At 39.7% G+C, this 16,654-nt stretch overlaps 2 protein-coding genes across 3 annotated transcripts; both read right to left on the bottom strand.

The window, feature by feature from the left end:
* Positions 1 to 1,023: 1,023 nt before the first annotated feature.
* On the bottom strand, positions 1,024 to 6,757 carry macc1 (MET transcriptional regulator MACC1). Its single transcript, XM_030748960.1, has 5 exons — positions 6,659 to 6,757; positions 5,313 to 5,435; positions 3,174 to 5,221; positions 2,302 to 2,490; positions 1,024 to 2,224 (listed from the first exon to the last, which is right to left on the bottom strand). The coding sequence occupies exons 2-5, from the start codon at positions 5,425 to 5,427 to the stop codon at positions 2,021 to 2,023; spliced, it is 2,556 nt and encodes an 851-aa protein (XP_030604820.1). The 5' UTR covers positions 5,428 to 5,435; positions 6,659 to 6,757; the 3' UTR covers positions 1,024 to 2,020.
* A 6,902-nt stretch (positions 6,758 to 13,659) lies between these two features.
* On the bottom strand, positions 13,660 to 16,123 carry sp8b (sp8 transcription factor b). 2 transcript variants are annotated; one of them, XM_030750273.1, is made up of 2 exons: positions 16,008 to 16,123; positions 13,660 to 15,552 (listed from the first exon to the last, which is right to left on the bottom strand). In XM_030750273.1, the coding sequence occupies exons 1-2, from the start codon at positions 16,026 to 16,028 to the stop codon at positions 14,215 to 14,217; spliced, it is 1,359 nt and encodes a 452-aa protein (XP_030606133.1). In that variant the 5' UTR covers positions 16,029 to 16,123; the 3' UTR covers positions 13,660 to 14,214. The 2 variants fall into 2 exon arrangements, with proteins under 2 accessions (XP_030606133.1, XP_030606135.1); XM_030750275.1 differs by lacking the exon at positions 16,008 to 16,123 and adding an exon at positions 15,731 to 15,984.
* Between the last annotated feature and the right edge of the window lie 531 nt (positions 16,124 to 16,654).

Raw genomic sequence — 16,654 nt, 5'->3', positions numbered from 1 at the left:
CATCATTACACCACCAGGAGCCTGAACTGCTGATACAAAGTAGGATGGATCCATGCATTCATGCTGTTTATGCCAAATTCAGAAATTGAGACTCATCAGATTAGACATTTTTCCAAACTTCTATTTCCAGTTTTTAACTACATGAGAACTGTAGACTCAGTTTCCTGTTCTTAGCAGACAGGAGTGGCACCTGGTATGGTCTTCTGCTGCTGCAGCAACAGAAGATATGTTGTGTGTTCAGAGATGCTCTTCTGTGTACCCTGGTTGCAATGAGTGGTTGTTTGAGAAGATCAGCAGTTTCTGAAATACTCAGCCCATCTGGTACCAACAACCACACCACATCCCAAATCTCTTATATCACCTTTCTTCCTCATTCTGATGCTCAGTTCGAACTTCAGCAAGTCATCTTGATCACATCCACATGCCTAAATGCACTGAGCTGCTGCCATGTGATTGGCTGATTAGATATTTGCATTAATGAGCAGATGTACCTAAAAGTGGCTGGTGAGTGTTTCACCTCACTAATTTTGTCCCTGATGTCACCTATAACATTTGTCCTGCTACATTATCCACTGTTGCGACTTCTACAGTCACCCTCAGCTTTAAGACTGAATCAGTTCACTCTGTTGCCTGATACCATTTTCCTTACTTGATTTACTTTTCCCGCAGTGCAATCAGTGAGCCAAAATAAAGTCAATTCAGCTCTGTTTAACTGAGAACCAGCACATAATGCTTTCAGCTGAAACTAGCTTAAACAAACAGGGAAAGCAAACAGTAAGAGAAGATCAATGGAACGCACTGACACACGCAAGTTACTTATAAATGTGTGATCTGACTTCACTAAAACTGAAAAAAAAAAAAAAAGACACATATAAACTCAAGTATTAAATTACTGTTAATATCTGTAGTTTTTTTTTTATCACTAGAATGCACAAAGACTTTACTGTGATGACGCAGTCACTAGAGTTAATGATTACTTTATCGTATCACTAATACGTGTATATTAAAAGATAAGACGTTCAGTTTGATAGTTACAGTTTATATAGTTTATATTTATACACATCTTTTTTCACATACAACTCAGTATCAAATATTGAAGGCAGTGTGTACTGTACATGGCACCACTCGAAACACTGAGGTTCCATTTGAAAAAAACAAAAACAAACAACATTATGAATAATGAATACCCTTCAATTACAAAGCATACATTATAACTGAAGAGGCCTCTGTCCTGCAGTAACAGCACAATTACTGTTTTTGTGCATATCTAAAATATTACATTACATTATAAAAAATAGCACTTAATATTTAAGAAAGCAACAGTTTAAGTTGCATGGATAGTAGCTCCTTAACAGTTTCTTTACTGGCATTAGGGAAGTTTGATGTTGGCCACGTGTTTCCATTTTCATTACACAGACCTAACACTTTAGGATTCATGGACTAATGCATTCCCTCCAGATTTTTTTTTTCCTTGAAACAGTGTTCACATTTATCAGTTTCATTCAGCTGCTTTAACAGTATATTATAGAAAAGTAATACAAACATTTACAGGAGCCTTGCTGTGGATCCTGAAAACTGACCAACTAGTTATTGATGTTGAGCAATCTAAAAAAAGTAATAACATTAACACGTGTACCGTGAATATGATTTAAACAATAAAAGTTTGTGTAAAATTACTTTTTGACTGAGAGGCAAAGCCCTAAAAGACAAATAATTTCACACCAGGGGGTATTATTAATACCCAGGACACCTGATACCAGCTGACTAACCTCATGAAGCTGTGACAGAAGGATATCTCATATTTGACAGTAACAGACATACACTAATTTTCTTCTTTTTTCCTTAACCATTCAGTAATGGTTCTGATATATAGTGCATGTAGCTGGGTGAATTTTAATAACATTGGTTCTAATACCCTGTGCACAAAGTGAGTATTGAGACAAAGTAAGCAAAGCCATAAGACAACTGGGAAAGCTATGTAACATGATCATTTGAACCTCACCACCTTGGAAGAGGAAGTTTAGGGTTTTGGGAAAGCAGAGGCTCGAAAGATATCGAGGCAGTTCACTGTGATGAGCACACCGGTCAGGTGCCGCCACTGTCTCGTCGCAGGGTTTTTCATTTTGTCCAGGACCAGATGCAGATCCTGGATTAGGTCTTTGGAGCTATCTCCATAGCGAAGACTCCAGGAGTACAGAAAATCATAGGCAGGTTTCCACATTGACTGGAAAAGATACATATTGATTAGATTCATAAAAAAACTGTTTCATAACTTTGCTAAACCAGTACAGTTATACTGACCTGGGGACCGACTTCGGCGCCCTTCCTTCGATGTGGTGCTTCATAGCTGGCTATTTGTGCACTGGAGAGCTTTTCCAGTTTCTCAGCAAGCTCCCGCCATCGAATTCCCAGCTCCACAGCAGTGGACAGAATGACTGTGTTCTTTATGAGCTGCGACACAAGATTCACCGAATCCATCCTCAGCAGGGCCTTGATAATAGTATTAAAAATAAAAATTAGCCATAATGAAAGAATTTAAAGTGTGTGGCAAAGGAGAAGGGATTTTAAAGGGATAGTTTACCCCAAAGCCATCAGCCAAAGGAAGCATGAAGCAATTTAATGTTCTCATCACAGGTAATCGCAAACTTACTTTTTCACAGCGTTAAGATTGTTGAGTTCAGTTTGTAGAAAGAAAATAGCTTCTACATGAAATAGAGCTTATGGATTTTTTTGTGTGTGTGTGTGTAACCAGGTCATTTTTTCAGGAAATGGTCTTAAATGCAAATTTCAGATGTATTTTTTAGGGGCTTTTGAAGACCACAATGTAGGCTTCACCTAGTTCATTATATTGAAGAGAAGGAGAGGTCTTTGTAGCTGGTATCTCAAAAAACTGGGCAACACACATGCATACAAAAACATATATTGATAACTAGTATTACAGACCAGAGGAAAAACATGTATATTCTCAGCATTTAACCCAGACTAGGCATCATGAGTAGTGAGCAGCTGCTATAGCTGTTAATCTTTGCCTTGGCCAAGGGCACAGTGACATTGGGACTAACTTAGCATGCTGCAAGCATGATGAAAACGTATATATTTTGCTGTGAAGAAATTATGCTAATGCCATGGGCACTTTTTAAAAAAAAAAGGCATTATTTACTTCCTTTACTTACCACAATGAGTTCATGCAGAAACTTCCTGCCCCTCTCAGTGTGGCAGTCTTCCTTCAACTTTTCCAGAACGCACGCCACTTTATCGGGCTCAGTGTCGGCATGCCTCCGTATGAGCGCGTCAGCAGGCAGTTTTCTGTACCCTAAAGCATCTGCTAATTCTCTCCAGCTGGTAATGTGCTCAGTGACCAGCGTCTGGATGGCAGCGTACATGTAAGTAAACTTCTTAAAGGGCAGCGTCATGTTCTCCAGAAGGACTTCTGTGGTGACCTGAACGCCTGTGAAGTCAATCACCTGGTCCTTAGTTATGAGTTTGATGTTTTTGCAGTGAACCAAACCGGTCCTCCCTCTGAGGAATCCGACATACCATTCCTTGACTTTTGAGTTTCCCACTGATTTAACCGTATCTCTGGAAAGGAGAGCCAACGTGTCACCTTTAAAGTACTCCAGAAGATATTCTACACGTGGCTGACGGAAAACAGACTTTAGGGCTACTCCGTACCACTTCACGTCCACAGGGCTGTCTGTAAATTTAGGTAAATCTGAATGACATTCTTCAGCAATAGGCATGGGTTTTGCCACTTCAATCCACTTTTCAGTCTGTCTCATCACTCGTTTTTCTGATCTGATGGGTGCTGCAGGAGGAGAAGGCACCTGGAAATGTGCAACAGGTGAACTGTTTGAATCCTTCACTTTCAAATCTAGTTTAAAATGAGTCATTTCTGTATTATAAAAACTTGATAATGCAACCGGTAGATGCAAAACTGTCCCTATTTTCAGCTGACTCAGCCTCACTTCTTTCAGTTGGTCTTCAGTTTTGATTTTAAAGACTGAGTCAGTCATGCCAACTTCAACATCCAGGTCACTGAGCTTATCCGGTTTAAAACTATGTTTTCCCCAAAGCTGCAGCACAACTGGAGGCAAGTGTTTGTTGCCTCTGCAGATATCAGAAAACGGGAGCTTTGGTGGAACGTCCTCATGACAGCAGACAACTATTACAACCTTAAATGATGGATGGATGTACCTGGGGCCGTAAACTGCTATAGTAATTTGACGGTCAAGGTAATCCCAGACTGATGTAGCAGGAGACTGCAGGACAGAGGCCTCTGCGACTGCAATCACAAAAAAATGCGTCTTCAGATCCTGCAGCGTCACCTGCATCATATTCTTGTGAATATAACAGTCATTCATTTTGAGGTAAGGACCCCTTCTTTTGTTGGACACTAGCCCGTACACAGTGGTCATCACCTGACTTAAATCGTCATTCTTCACTTCTCCTGACAGTTTCATCTCCAGGTTCAAACACTGCTTTGTGTTAATGTGGCTGAGAACCACCTCAACGAGGGGACTCACGGTTGTAATGTAGTTGTTGTTGAGTCCAGGGGGAGGGTCTAGCACTGCTTTCAGTGTAACTTCCTGGACTTCTCCAGGAGGAACATGTCCTTCTGGTATATGGATGCTAATTCCTGACTCTGGTAACTGTACTGAGCCGCCAGCATGACCAACCTTGCAGATAACTTGAAAGTTAGTGGCCTGAGTTTGAGCCCATCCAGGTCTCTGGCTCATCACATTTAAGTCCAGGCATGAGCGAGTTAGCTGCCTGTGGCTTAACCAAGCCATTTTATAGGCCTCTCTGTCATTCTTCAGCCACTCAAAGTCTGGGTTCAGCACCAGCCCGTGTAGTTTGAGGTTGTTTTCCTGTCTTGGCGTCTTTCTCTGTAGATCATCCAGGATGTGTGAAGTACTCCTCCATTTCCCAGATCTGTTAGTGACATTGTGTCTGTTCTCCAAAATGTTGCTCAGATTGCCTTCATCTGAAGATGTGCTGATTGCATCATCGTTGCTTGCATACAGATGCTGTTTATGGTCTTCTTTCAAATCTGATGAGTCAAAAATATGATTGTCTGTGCTGCCATGTACAATATCTTCTAAGAAAGGGTTTGATGCAGATATCTTGTCCCAAAAGGGATTTTTTTTCTGAGATGAAAGTGAAACTTCTGACTGCAAAAGTGTCCAGTCAGAGTTTTGTGCCTCTCCTGACACAAACCGACCTGTAAAAAAAAATTGAGACAGGCGTTACGGTGTCTGCTAACATTTTTACCACATTTAGTGCAGGGGTCGAGAAAGCTTAAAGCTTTTTACCATTTAAGTTATTGATGGTTGGGATACTGTCACCCAGATCAATCAGTGTGCCCTCGGATTTACTCCGCATGAGACTCCCAACACGGCGGAAGGCACTGGTTTTTTCGGCTGCCATATTTTCATCTGTAAACATAAATTACATTCGTTCTTTTCATTTTACTCATTATTTTTTGGGATAATTTCTTACTTTACATTATTCATCAAAACAGTAGAATAGTGCAAAATCAGCTGATCAACAGAAAATGAACAGCAACCTGATGACAATTAAGACACTATTAATGTTAACAAATAAGGCAAATATTTATAAACATTTGAATATTTGCTTTTTCTCTTCAAACAAAACACATTTGGAATTCATAAGCATTAATAAGCATTTGTTTCCACATTATTACCTCTAGTTATTACCCCTTTAAGTAAATTTAATTCTAATATTATTCAGCTAAAAACACGGTTGATCGCAAGCTCTAACTTGTTTCTTAACTTTTTAATTAACTGTTTTCTCTTTATTTCCACATTATTAAGGATATAAAAGCGAATTGCAGCCCTACAAATATCTATAAATACGCAAAGATTTTAAAGTGCTGTGACAGATGAAACCAACCTTCACAATAAAAGCAAAGCTACAGTTTGGTTCTCTCTCAAAGACGTTTCCTGCGGCTGAATGGGCGCCAGGGTTTCGGTAGAGCTTCAGTCTATTACAAAAAAACTGTTCCAAACTGTCGCATAAAGCCTGAACTCTTCAGTTTGTCACTTGTTACCCATTCAATACTTGCCACAGTGAGTCAGTCATTAATAATGTGGTTTCCTACACCAGTGCACAAAAACAGGTTGGTCTTGTCAAGCCTATGACACAATAGTCAGTTCACAAAGAGCTTCTTCCATCAAAAGTGCAGTCCTATTGTATTTGCAGACCTCGTATTTTCCGATGAAACCGCATGGTACGTTTAGTTGGCTCGCATTGCATTGCTTTTCCATCCATATGTTACCCCTACACAAGGCTGAGTAAACAGTTACAAGAATTCAATTCTTGCGAATCGTTGCACTTTTTAACCCCTAATCAGATGAAAAACACTGTCAAACAAAACTCTGATTCGTTCATAATCATCCGAACAATAAACACTTTAACATAAAGTCCCTCAGCTCCAGCTTCACTGACCGCATCTACAATATCCAGACCGACGTTGCTGACAGTTTCGCACCTGAACAGGTGTATACCGACTAGTTACAGATTCATAAAGCGCAGCCTAACCCGTAGGCTGTAAACTAATATGAACACTAAGATAAAAAAACAAAACAAAAAAAAAAAACATCAGATACGAGACAAAGAAAGCAAAGTTTGGTCTCACCGTCAGCACGAGATGTTTGTAGATTTTACCTTCAGCTCGTTGGCATGAAAAGAGGTCAGTCCACTCTCACCAACACATCACACTTTTTTTTTTTTTTTTAGGGCGTGAGTAAGAGAACCTGACCTCGTTACGTTGCAGCTTCTGTTTATTCTGTTTGCTTTTAGCCACTAAGCATTTTGGGACTGGAAGTTTAAATCATTACTGGAACCCCGACGGAGGAGTGGCCTTTGGCTGACAGTGACTACAATATCCATGATGCAACACTGTGTTTACGCGCCACTGCTGTTGAAACTGAGCGATACCTGCGGTTTCGGCGTGAGTCTGATTTTGGCGATAAGCACATTATGGGGGTTAGAAAAACAAATTAGAAATGCGGGCGGCTCGGCGAACAGGCACAAGGTTAATTTACACAGCCTGAAGAAGCACAACCAGGCTTACTGTTGTTATATTTTTCACCCTGTTGCAACGCGTGAAGGCGGGGCAGTGTGTAATTAAGACAAAAAGAACATTTTTTCGTGCTTCTTGGCTTAATTGATACTTTCTTTGTTCATGTTTGCTAATTTTTTTTTAATCGTCTTCACTGTTATTTCATCACTGCAGTTTGATAGCTCTAGATAAAAGGAGCTTAAAGGTTAACACGAACTTAATTTAATCAAGGACACACACGTTACAAGACAGGTTACAGTGTAGTCTACACATTATTTAGCATTCATAAAAATAGGATAAGTTGTTTCTACAGTAACAACTGCACGTGACAAAGTGTATGAAAAGTTACAGCTTCGTGTAATGAAAAGTCCAGTTCATATTCCAGCTGTTGTCATTGTTGATGAATAGCCTCCTAAAGCTGAAATGTTCCTTCAGAAATGTTTGACTGGCCTGTGGTCTCTGATATAAGCCCTTTCATCCACAAGCAGTTCTCCAGGAATGCAATAAGCACTCTTGAGTAGATTATGACATTTGAATTAAAAACTTGGCCTTTGGCTGTAGTAGCCTGGATTTTGCTGTGCCTAATAATCATCTGATCATACATACAGTAGGCCTAATTAAAAAAATTGAGCAAATCTGTTAAACTTATATCCATGTTTCTAATTTAGTCACTACCTTACATTTACATATATCCTGTTCTGTGTGTGTCTGATGGGGTCATTTGGGTCATTTTCACTCTGCACTGTGAAGTGCTGTCCGATCAGTTTTGCAGCATTTGGCTGAGTCTGAGCAGAGAGTTCAGAATTCATTCTGCTACTTCTATCAGCAGTCACATCATCAATAAACACTAGTGACCCAGTTCCACAGGCAGCCACACATACATACATACATACATATGCTATAACATTGCCTCCACCATGTTTGACAGATAATGTGGAATGCTTCAGATCACAAGCTGTTTCCATCTTTCTCCATACTTTTCTCTTCCCAAGTTAATCTTGGTTTCATCTGTCCAAAGTTTATTTATGTATTTATTGATTTTTTTTTTTCAGAACCCCACAGGTGCTTTTAGATGATTTCTGGCATCGTCTAATCTACACTGTAAAATAAAAATAAATAAATAAATACATAAATAAACAATTAAAAAAAGTTTCCATAAAAAACAGAAAATATAGTGTTATTTACTGATAGTACATGATCTGTTTTTTTTTTTGTTGTTTGTTTGTTTTTTAAATGGAAATTTATGGAAATGGTAAAATTCAATGCATGGTACAAAAAAACAAACAAACAAATCATAAAAAAGACCAGCGTCTCATAGCATTGTTGAATTTGTGGATGTTCCACCTAAATTAATACTAAATATTCCTTAATTTTAAAATGGTACGTTGTACTGTATTTTATGGATATTATTATTTTTTTTTTACTGTGTGGCCTTCTTGTTCTTGAGTGTAACCAGTGGTTTGCACCATGCTGTAAACCCTCTGTATTTATATTCATGAAGGTGCCTTTTGATTGGTGACCTTAACAATGACACTCCTAGCACCTCCAGAGTGTTCCTGACCCGGTTAGCTGTTGTAATGCTGTTTTTCTTAACCATGGAAATAATTCTTTCATCGTGCATTTTAGGTGTCTTCTGTGGTCTTTCAGGCCTTTAGGTGTTCTTGAGCTGGTCAGCGCATTCCTTTCTTTTAAGAATGAACCAGTTTGTTTATTTAAGCCCTCTTAACTTTTTTGCTGGCTCTCTGGTAGGTTTTCAACCTCATGTTGAAAATTCCAACGAACAGCAACCAAATGCAAGTTGAACAGGTGGAATCAACTTCAGATCTTTTATCTGCTTAATGTGTCATGAAATCATGAGGGAACAGGTCTCAGCTGGCTAGACAGTGCTTGGCAGTTAATTTTCCAATTACTTTTGAGCCTCTGAAAATGGGGGGGCTATGCTTTTAAACAGCAATACTTTTGTAAAACCACTCGGATTAAAGCTGAAAAGTCTGCACTTCAGTCACATGTGGATGAAAACTGTCTGTACATTGTCTGGGATTTTACACTCTGCAATTTCTGTAAAAATAATTTAATTTGGAGTACAAATTCTACTGAGAAAAAAATGTAGCTTAATAGAATAATTGTTACTTTCTGTTTTGATTGTGTGAGAACCAAGATTCATGAATTCTGAAGAAATCACTTGAGGCTGAGAGTGATATTTTGGCAGAAATGATTTAAGACACGAGTTTAGAAATTAGAATTAGAGTGGATGTCTTATGCTTACATAATTCTGCCACTTGATGGAGCCATTTCTCTACCATGCAACTGGTGAGACTGTGTCGTTTTAAACAAAAAGTGGGAGAAAAAAAGGTGTTATTTTGATGTTTTTTACCGACCCCAAACTACTCTAATGACATTATATCAAAAAAAAAAAATCTGTGATTTTCAATATTTAGGTGAACAGTGGTTGTAAGACCAGAATGACATTTAATGAAAGATGCAAAAAGGTACATAAGTTCCAATTAAGTATTTTTAAAAGCCAGTAATTGCTGTCCAATGTGATAGCAAAGTAAAAGCTTTGGTTAACTTTTTTGTGGATGTTTAGACATTTGGTCCCCCCCCCCAAAACAAACAAACAAACAAACAAAACAAATCAAAACAAAAAAAAAAAACAAAAACAAAGAGGGATTGTGGCTCAGGTCTTTCCTACGGCTCAAGTTTTCATTATAGAAATTCAAATAGTTAAATAACTGGGGTAGTCACAGAGAACCTTGGCTGCACTAAATGTGATCATTTCTTTTCCCCTCAAATTTTGCTTATTTTGGTTCATGTATATTCTGGGAAATGCTTTACCTTTCAGATAAAAAAGTAGTTTTTGATGAGTCAATATTGTATTGACTTACGATCAGTCTTAAAAAGAAAATAATCAGATCAATTTCTCACAGCATGGTTGAATTTTTAGATATTAGACACACAAAACTCCACCTGTAATGTAATTAAATCTGGAGACCCCAGCTCTATCTATCTATCTATCTATCTATCTATCTATCTATCTATCTATCTATCTATCTATCTATCTATCTATCTATCTATCTATCTATCTATCTATCTATCTATCTATCTATCTATCTATCTATCTATCTATCTATCTATCTATCTATCTATCTATCTATCTATCTATCTATCTATCTATCTATCTGCTTCATGGCATTTCCATGAAGCCTCTTTAAAGCATGATTCAGCTTCAATTTTATTAAATGACCTCAAAAATCACAAATTGATGCAAATGTTGATCATCTTTGGCATAATATTATTTCTTTCCTGTTTTCTAGATGACTGGATCAAAGCTGAACTTGGCTGCCAACGCACTGTGTGCTCTGACCATAGCTGTTATTGTGGCCTTCATCCACATTTGGCAGATCCTCCTCTTCATCCTGGCATTTGTGCGCTTCCTGAGGCCAGCTTAATTCAAATGAGGCCAGTAGTGGGACGTTCCTCTGAGGACCAAGTGATGCGACAACAGTCTGGGAAGGTGCTAATGGTATGACAACACAGAGTAGCGCACTGAAACGTTTGGCTGAAGTGAGTCCTCTCATCACTTTTTGGCTGGTTAAATTATATTTCAGGCAGCTCTTCAAATTACAAGGCTGTCTTAAAATAATTAGGTTTATGATCTGTTTCACATTTTTAAAGCTACCCTTCCTTAAAAATAATCCCCTTGCTCTCCCTTTTTAATTTTTTTAAGTCAGTTTTAGGTAAAATCATCAAATCTTTTCCTTTAAAGCTAAATTTTAAGCGAACCAGAATTAAATCAAAATCAAAAAACAAACAAACATAATGTGCTAAATGTTATGCTTACAGGGATAATTGACTCCATAACATTTATTAATCAGACCTACAAAAATATAGTTCAGCTACAAAACCTTTGTTTTACTATGTGAATGTGCTGCAGCATTAGATGCTCCTGTAGTCAGATCAGACATGCCAAAGCACTCGTGTGATTTTATGACCCAGTAAAGGCAAAATGTGTTTAGTCGACAATTTTCTACATTGTTTTATTTTTCTTTGTTCTTTTGGACCACAGCAAAACAAAAACAACAACAACAACAACAACAAAAACAGAGATAAACAAAAATGTGAAAATGTACACATGAACCAATGCATTTTAGAGTGGGTAACTAAGAATATGAGAGAGACTTAAAGCAGGCGAAACTGAGGCTGTTTGGCAGCAAAATGTTTGGTGACTGTGAGCTTGATGTGCCCAGAAAATATCCAGTCACTCTGATGAGCTGCAATAACGTGCTGCTAAATGGAGCAGCTTTGGTGACTGTGAGGACTTTATTTCACTGATTTTATTAATTATCACTTAAACTTGGTTAAAACCACATTAGACTCACAGCAAAGTACATTTAAGAGTTCAGCCTGGCAGATGTCTGAGGCAGAACTTTGCTGAATTTTCAGTCGTGCTTCGGGTGCAAACTTACTAAAAGACGTATTCCATTATGTGGAAACATTATGGATTGTCCCATGTGGTGATTAGTTGCAGTCAAAGGCTTATAAGTGTAAAGATGCTTTAATGTAAGTTAGCTAGCTTACATTTAACAGTAAGTTTTCTCTGAGTGAAAATAAATGATCAGGAGGGTCCAAGGTTGCTGTTTAAATTACTGTTGGTTGAGCGGAAAAGCGCTAGATGGCGCTACAAAGCTTTAAATACAAAGTCTGCTCACAGAGGTTTAAAGGATAGGCTGCTTTTCAGAGATATGAAGGAACGAAAACTGGAAGAGCTTAAAATAATTAAATTGTGATAATATTATTTTACCTGCTCAACAATTTTTTTTCTTTTTTTTTTTTTTGTAGCACAGTTTAGAGGATGCGGGATGTGGCGTCAGTGCGTCACTGTATATTAAAATCGGCTCTTAGGATTTTACGCCTTAAACCCAGAAACCAGAAATAAAAAACTAGAATGAGTGACGGTCTCTATTTTCAGCTGCAATGACACGAAATACGAACTGCATCTAAGCTGAATAAAAGTCTGTGTGAATTCAGGCAGGTGTTAGGCAAGAAGAGGATAAATGAATGAATACATTTGTATGAAAAACTTTTAAGCCTACACATTTGTTGTGCTTTTGCTTCTAATCTTGATTTTTAAGTAATTTTCTGACTCGAGATCAGGTCAAATTCCAAAGTCCAGCCTGAAGGGGAAACAAAACTCCCCGCAGAAGAATCACGCAAGCTGTCCGTATTACACTATCTAAATATTTACAGACAAAAAATAAATAATGTAAGCATTTATATGTTCCCACTTCACCTGCTGTGCATTTATTGGCAACATTTACAAAAAGGAAAAACGACTTTGTTTTTTAAGAATGACCACTGAGAAAGAAAAACCTGAAGATGAAAACATTTTTGGAGATTTGAGTGAAAATAAAGAATCACAATAAAGTGACTAAAAACAGAATTAAAATGCTAAGTGCTGTACGGGCCTTTAAAAATGCTGCTGCAGGTATTTACTACAGGCTAATGTACTCATCACAAGCGGTGGTTTAACGCTTAAGACGCGTCCGCAGAAAAGTTTGAGATTTTATTTTTCTGCTTAGCGGAAAAAAAAAAAAAACCTATGATGACTGACCTCAGGCTAAACTGATTTTTATAACACAGAACCCACCCACCTCCACCCCACCCTTTTAAACTGGTGTCCTAAATAATGATTACATTTTGTTATTGAAATTTAGATGAATTTGGGGGTGAGGCCCGGGTGTTGCTGCAGGCCTTTTCCCCTTGTCGACCAGCTGAACACGGAGATCATAAAACTCTACAGTTTTTCACACTGATGACAAAATCACGTAAACGACTTGTACTGTATCATGTAGACAAAGTGTAATTTCTAAGGTTCTGTCAGGCATTTCCCCCAATTTTCTTTTCTTTTTTTTTTCTTTTTTTTGAAGCGACTCAGCAATCAAACAAACTGAGTCTATCAACTGCTTTCTGATTTCATACTGACTTTATTGAGTGGCTTACATAAAAAGCCATTCTCGGAGAGAGAGAGATAGAGAGAGGAAGAAAAAAAATATCACTGTAAAATTAAAATCACTTTACAACATGCTTACTTAAATTAAATGAGTGGGTAAACAGTAAATGATTTCAAAACTTTACAAATAAATTCAAAGTGCGCCTAACGATAGATCCCTAAATACAAGAAAACTCGTGGTTAAATATAACTCCCCACAATACATTTCATATCATGTCAAAGAAAATCCAAGTACATTTCCGTATATTTTCAAATATTTACTAGAGTCCATATACAACTAGAAATACTATACAAAATCGTCTCCTGGACAAATACATTGCTCACCTTTACACTGGGCTGTAATTACTCTAACCTACATTTGTCATTATATACAACACAGCGAAGTCTAAGTAACCTCAACAGGCCTCGTGACAAAGTTGGCGCACATAGTGTAGGCTGTGAAGAGAATAGCAGTGATATATATATATATATATATATATATATATATATATATATATATATATATATATATATATATATATATATATATATATATATATATATATATATATATATATATGTATCCTGCTCTTCCTTTATCACTTTATCAAACAGCTGATGGGACCATCACGTCCCATGCCTCACCGCCGTCCTCTACAGGTATTTGTTCCTATCGAGCAGTCAATCCACATTGATAAAAACAATTCCTCCTGCTCGATAATAAAGTGCCAGTGTTTGGTTTTCAACTATATGCATGACAGCGATTGCGCAACTTTTTCAGGCAGGCCCTACATTTTTCACAGCATTGTTTTCTGTCTTTCGCGTCTCATACCAGAAAAATAAAACATCAGGCGTATTCAGGATCGGGCTGCCAAAAGTTTCACTTGTGCCCTCTTCCAGTGTGTCACACAAGGACTTGATTACACTTTCACACCGCAGATGAGAAGTTTCTGATGGCACGGCTATGAAATTATGCAATTAGGCGTCTTAAGCACTTGGAAAGAGTCAAAGAAACACATAGGCCGGTTTTCTCATTAAATGACAATGATGATACACCAAAGTATGTCCATTTTCATGTCCTCTCGGACAATTCCATCACAACACTTTGCTGTTTTTACAGTTTTTACTTCATTGGGGAGTTTTAGAGGCCGTTAATGCCTACTCCCTGGGCTGGCTCAGGTGGGTGCAACAGGTCGGGGGAATGGCATGGAGGGCTTCCCGGTGCACTGTGCTCGCTGTCGGTATCACTCCCCCTCTTCCCTCCGCTACCCCCGGAGCCAGAGCCGGCGGATCCCCCGGCACTGTGAGTTTTTACGTGTTTACTCAGGTGATCGCTACGCATAAATCTCTTGTTGCACACCGGACAAGCGAATCGCTTCTCCCCGGTGTGTGTGCGTAAATGTCGCTGGAGCTCGTCGGAGCGAGTGAACCTTTTTCCGCAAAAGAGCCAGTTGCACACAAACGGCCTCTCGCCGGTGTGCCACCTCAAATGCGCCTTTAAGTGCGAGGTTTTCCCGTAAACCTTTCCACAGCCTGGAATGTGACAGCTGTGGAGACCTTTCCTCCGGAGGCTGGCGCCCGCTGGTCCCAGTCTCTCCGCCTCCTGGCAGTTCGGACAGTCGCAGGTGGCTCTGCCCGAGTACCGCCGGGCAGATGACCTCGGAGACCCCGCTAAAGACGCAGGTGGACCCCCGGAGAGCATAGTCCCTCCTGCCCCGGTTAATGGAGAGGGGCTTGTGTCAGGATAAGAGGATAACACCGGTTTGAAACCGTCCATCAGGTGTTGGCCGGTTGTCAACAGGTGTGGAGATGGACTTGTACTGAAAGCAGAGTGACTTAAACTCGAGTAATCAGAGTTATATCCGCCCAGGGGAGAGTGCAAGGAGGTCTGGAGCCCACCGGAATGTAAGGACGTCTGTATTGCTGCTCCATTAGGGTTCTGAACGTCAATCCATCCCGCTCCCACATCCCACCATGCGGAGGCTCCGGTGGTGCCAACGTCTCCCGTGGGGATACCAGGATGAGACGATTTGAACCAGGACTCGTACGGATGCGCAACGCTCATCCTCGGATAGATGCCCTGCAAACTGTCCACAGAGGTGTGCACTTTTGAGATGAAGACCGGCTGGTGGCTGGTCTCTTGAGAGCTGTTCGAAACGGATGCTTGGAAAACAGAATAATCGTTTCCAAAGTGTGAGCTAGACGTGGTACCGGACGTGAGAGAAAAGGCACTGGATCCAGTGGAGCTGTTAGTGCCAAAAGAGTCCGAGATGCCAGATCCATTACGGGACACCCCGAAGCCGGACAGGCCAGATCCGAGGCTGCAGCTACTCGCAGCGGCTCTTTTCCACGGGTGGAAGCCTTTTCCAAATGACGAGGAATTATCCGAAATGGTCGACGGTGAAGGGCTCGGACTCCCTATTTTGTTACATGTTGCAGCTAACATGGCTAAAGGAGTCGATCCTAACCTCGGCTCCTCCTGAAAGGACAAGAAAATATGTAAGCGACTTACAAGTATAACAGGTTAATTACAGACATTTTAATGCACTTTGTTTTGGGTCGGAAAATAAGGTTCAAGTAGGAAACTGTTTTCCTACTTTGAGCAGACGGCTAATAAGTCTAAGTAATAAACAGAGAAGATTATTATGACTTCCTACCTGGATGAACAGTAGACAAGTGAAATGCGTCAGACTGCGCTTACAAACATGCCAAACAGGACAGCAGGGAAAACATGCGTGTTTTGAGCACCAGTAACCGCAAAACTTAGGCTATGCACAGTCTACAGAGTCTCGTCTTTATCATACAAACCGCTTGCTGAAAATATAACCAACGCACTGGCTGTGCTGCTACTTTGCGGCCGCTGTAAGTTTAATCCCCCTCCGCAGGACAATGACAAGAACTAATTAAACCGGTAAGAAAGTCCTTTAGACTCACCCCTAGAAGTGAAGTTGCCATCACACAAAAACACAGCCCTCCTCAGAGGATCTTTTTATATTTATGAATCAGAGCACTGTTTTTTTAGAGGTGTGCAATACAATGATGTGTTCCGCCCATTCTTCCACAATTGTAGGCTCCTCTCCGGCTTTGAAGTGCCGCTGTGACACGGGCGACCAATCAGCGGCTCCGTCCCGCCGCACTGCCACATACTACCGTGAGGTCATCAATAGAGCGCCTCAGACAGCTCCCCACCCTCCTCCTCCTCCACCACCCCACCTCGCATCTCCCCCCACCGCCCCCTCCATAATAAAAGACAGCGGAAGGAAGGTAAAGTTAAATGAGAGTGAATTGGGAAGGAGGTATTAGGGGGCCACTTATCGAAATTTTACAGAACATCACATTCCATAAATTTAAAGAAGGAGGAATGATGATCTGTGCCTGGTGATGTGGGAGACTGCGTAGTAAATAAAAAAAGGTTGGCAAATTATGCACCATCGCCGCCTCCACCTCCACCAAAATGCAACAAACACCGCGAAGTAGTAGACTAAGTGCATTCAAACTCCTCGAAAGATTTATTTTCCATTTTTAGAGACCTTTCATTTTCTGCACTGTGAGTGATTTCATCTGAAAAAGTTTTGTGCGTC

This window comes from Archocentrus centrarchus, chromosome 16 (assembly GCF_007364275.1).
Source record: "Archocentrus centrarchus isolate MPI-CPG fArcCen1 chromosome 16, fArcCen1, whole genome shotgun sequence".
Taxonomy (NCBI): Eukaryota; Metazoa; Chordata; class Actinopteri; order Cichliformes; family Cichlidae; genus Archocentrus; species Archocentrus centrarchus.
The sequence above is the reverse complement of the archived record's forward strand: the minus strand, read 5'-3'. Positions and strand labels throughout refer to the sequence as shown.

What these genes read in the sequence shown, in the direction of transcription:
- macc1 (XM_030748960.1), bottom strand. Translation starts at nt 5,427, where the DNA reads ATGGCAGCCGAAAAAACCAGTGCCTTCCGCCGTGTTGGGAGTCTCATG. An exon ending in AACCATCAATAACTTAAATG is followed by an intron (nt 5,222 to 5,312) that starts GTAAAAAGCTTT and finishes TTTTTTTTACAG; the next exon opens with GTCGGTTTGTGTCAGGAGAG. An exon ending in GCGCCGAAGTCGGTCCCCAG is followed by an intron (nt 2,225 to 2,301) that starts GTCAGTATAACT and finishes TATCTTTTCCAG; the next exon opens with TCAATGTGGAAACCTGCCTA.
- sp8b (XM_030750273.1), bottom strand. Translation starts at nt 16,028, where the DNA reads ATGGCAACTTCACTTCTAGGG. An exon ending in TGGCAACTTCACTTCTAGGG is followed by an intron (nt 15,553 to 16,007) that starts GTGAGTCTAAAG and finishes TTGTCCTTTCAG; the next exon opens with GAGGAGCCGAGGTTAGGATC.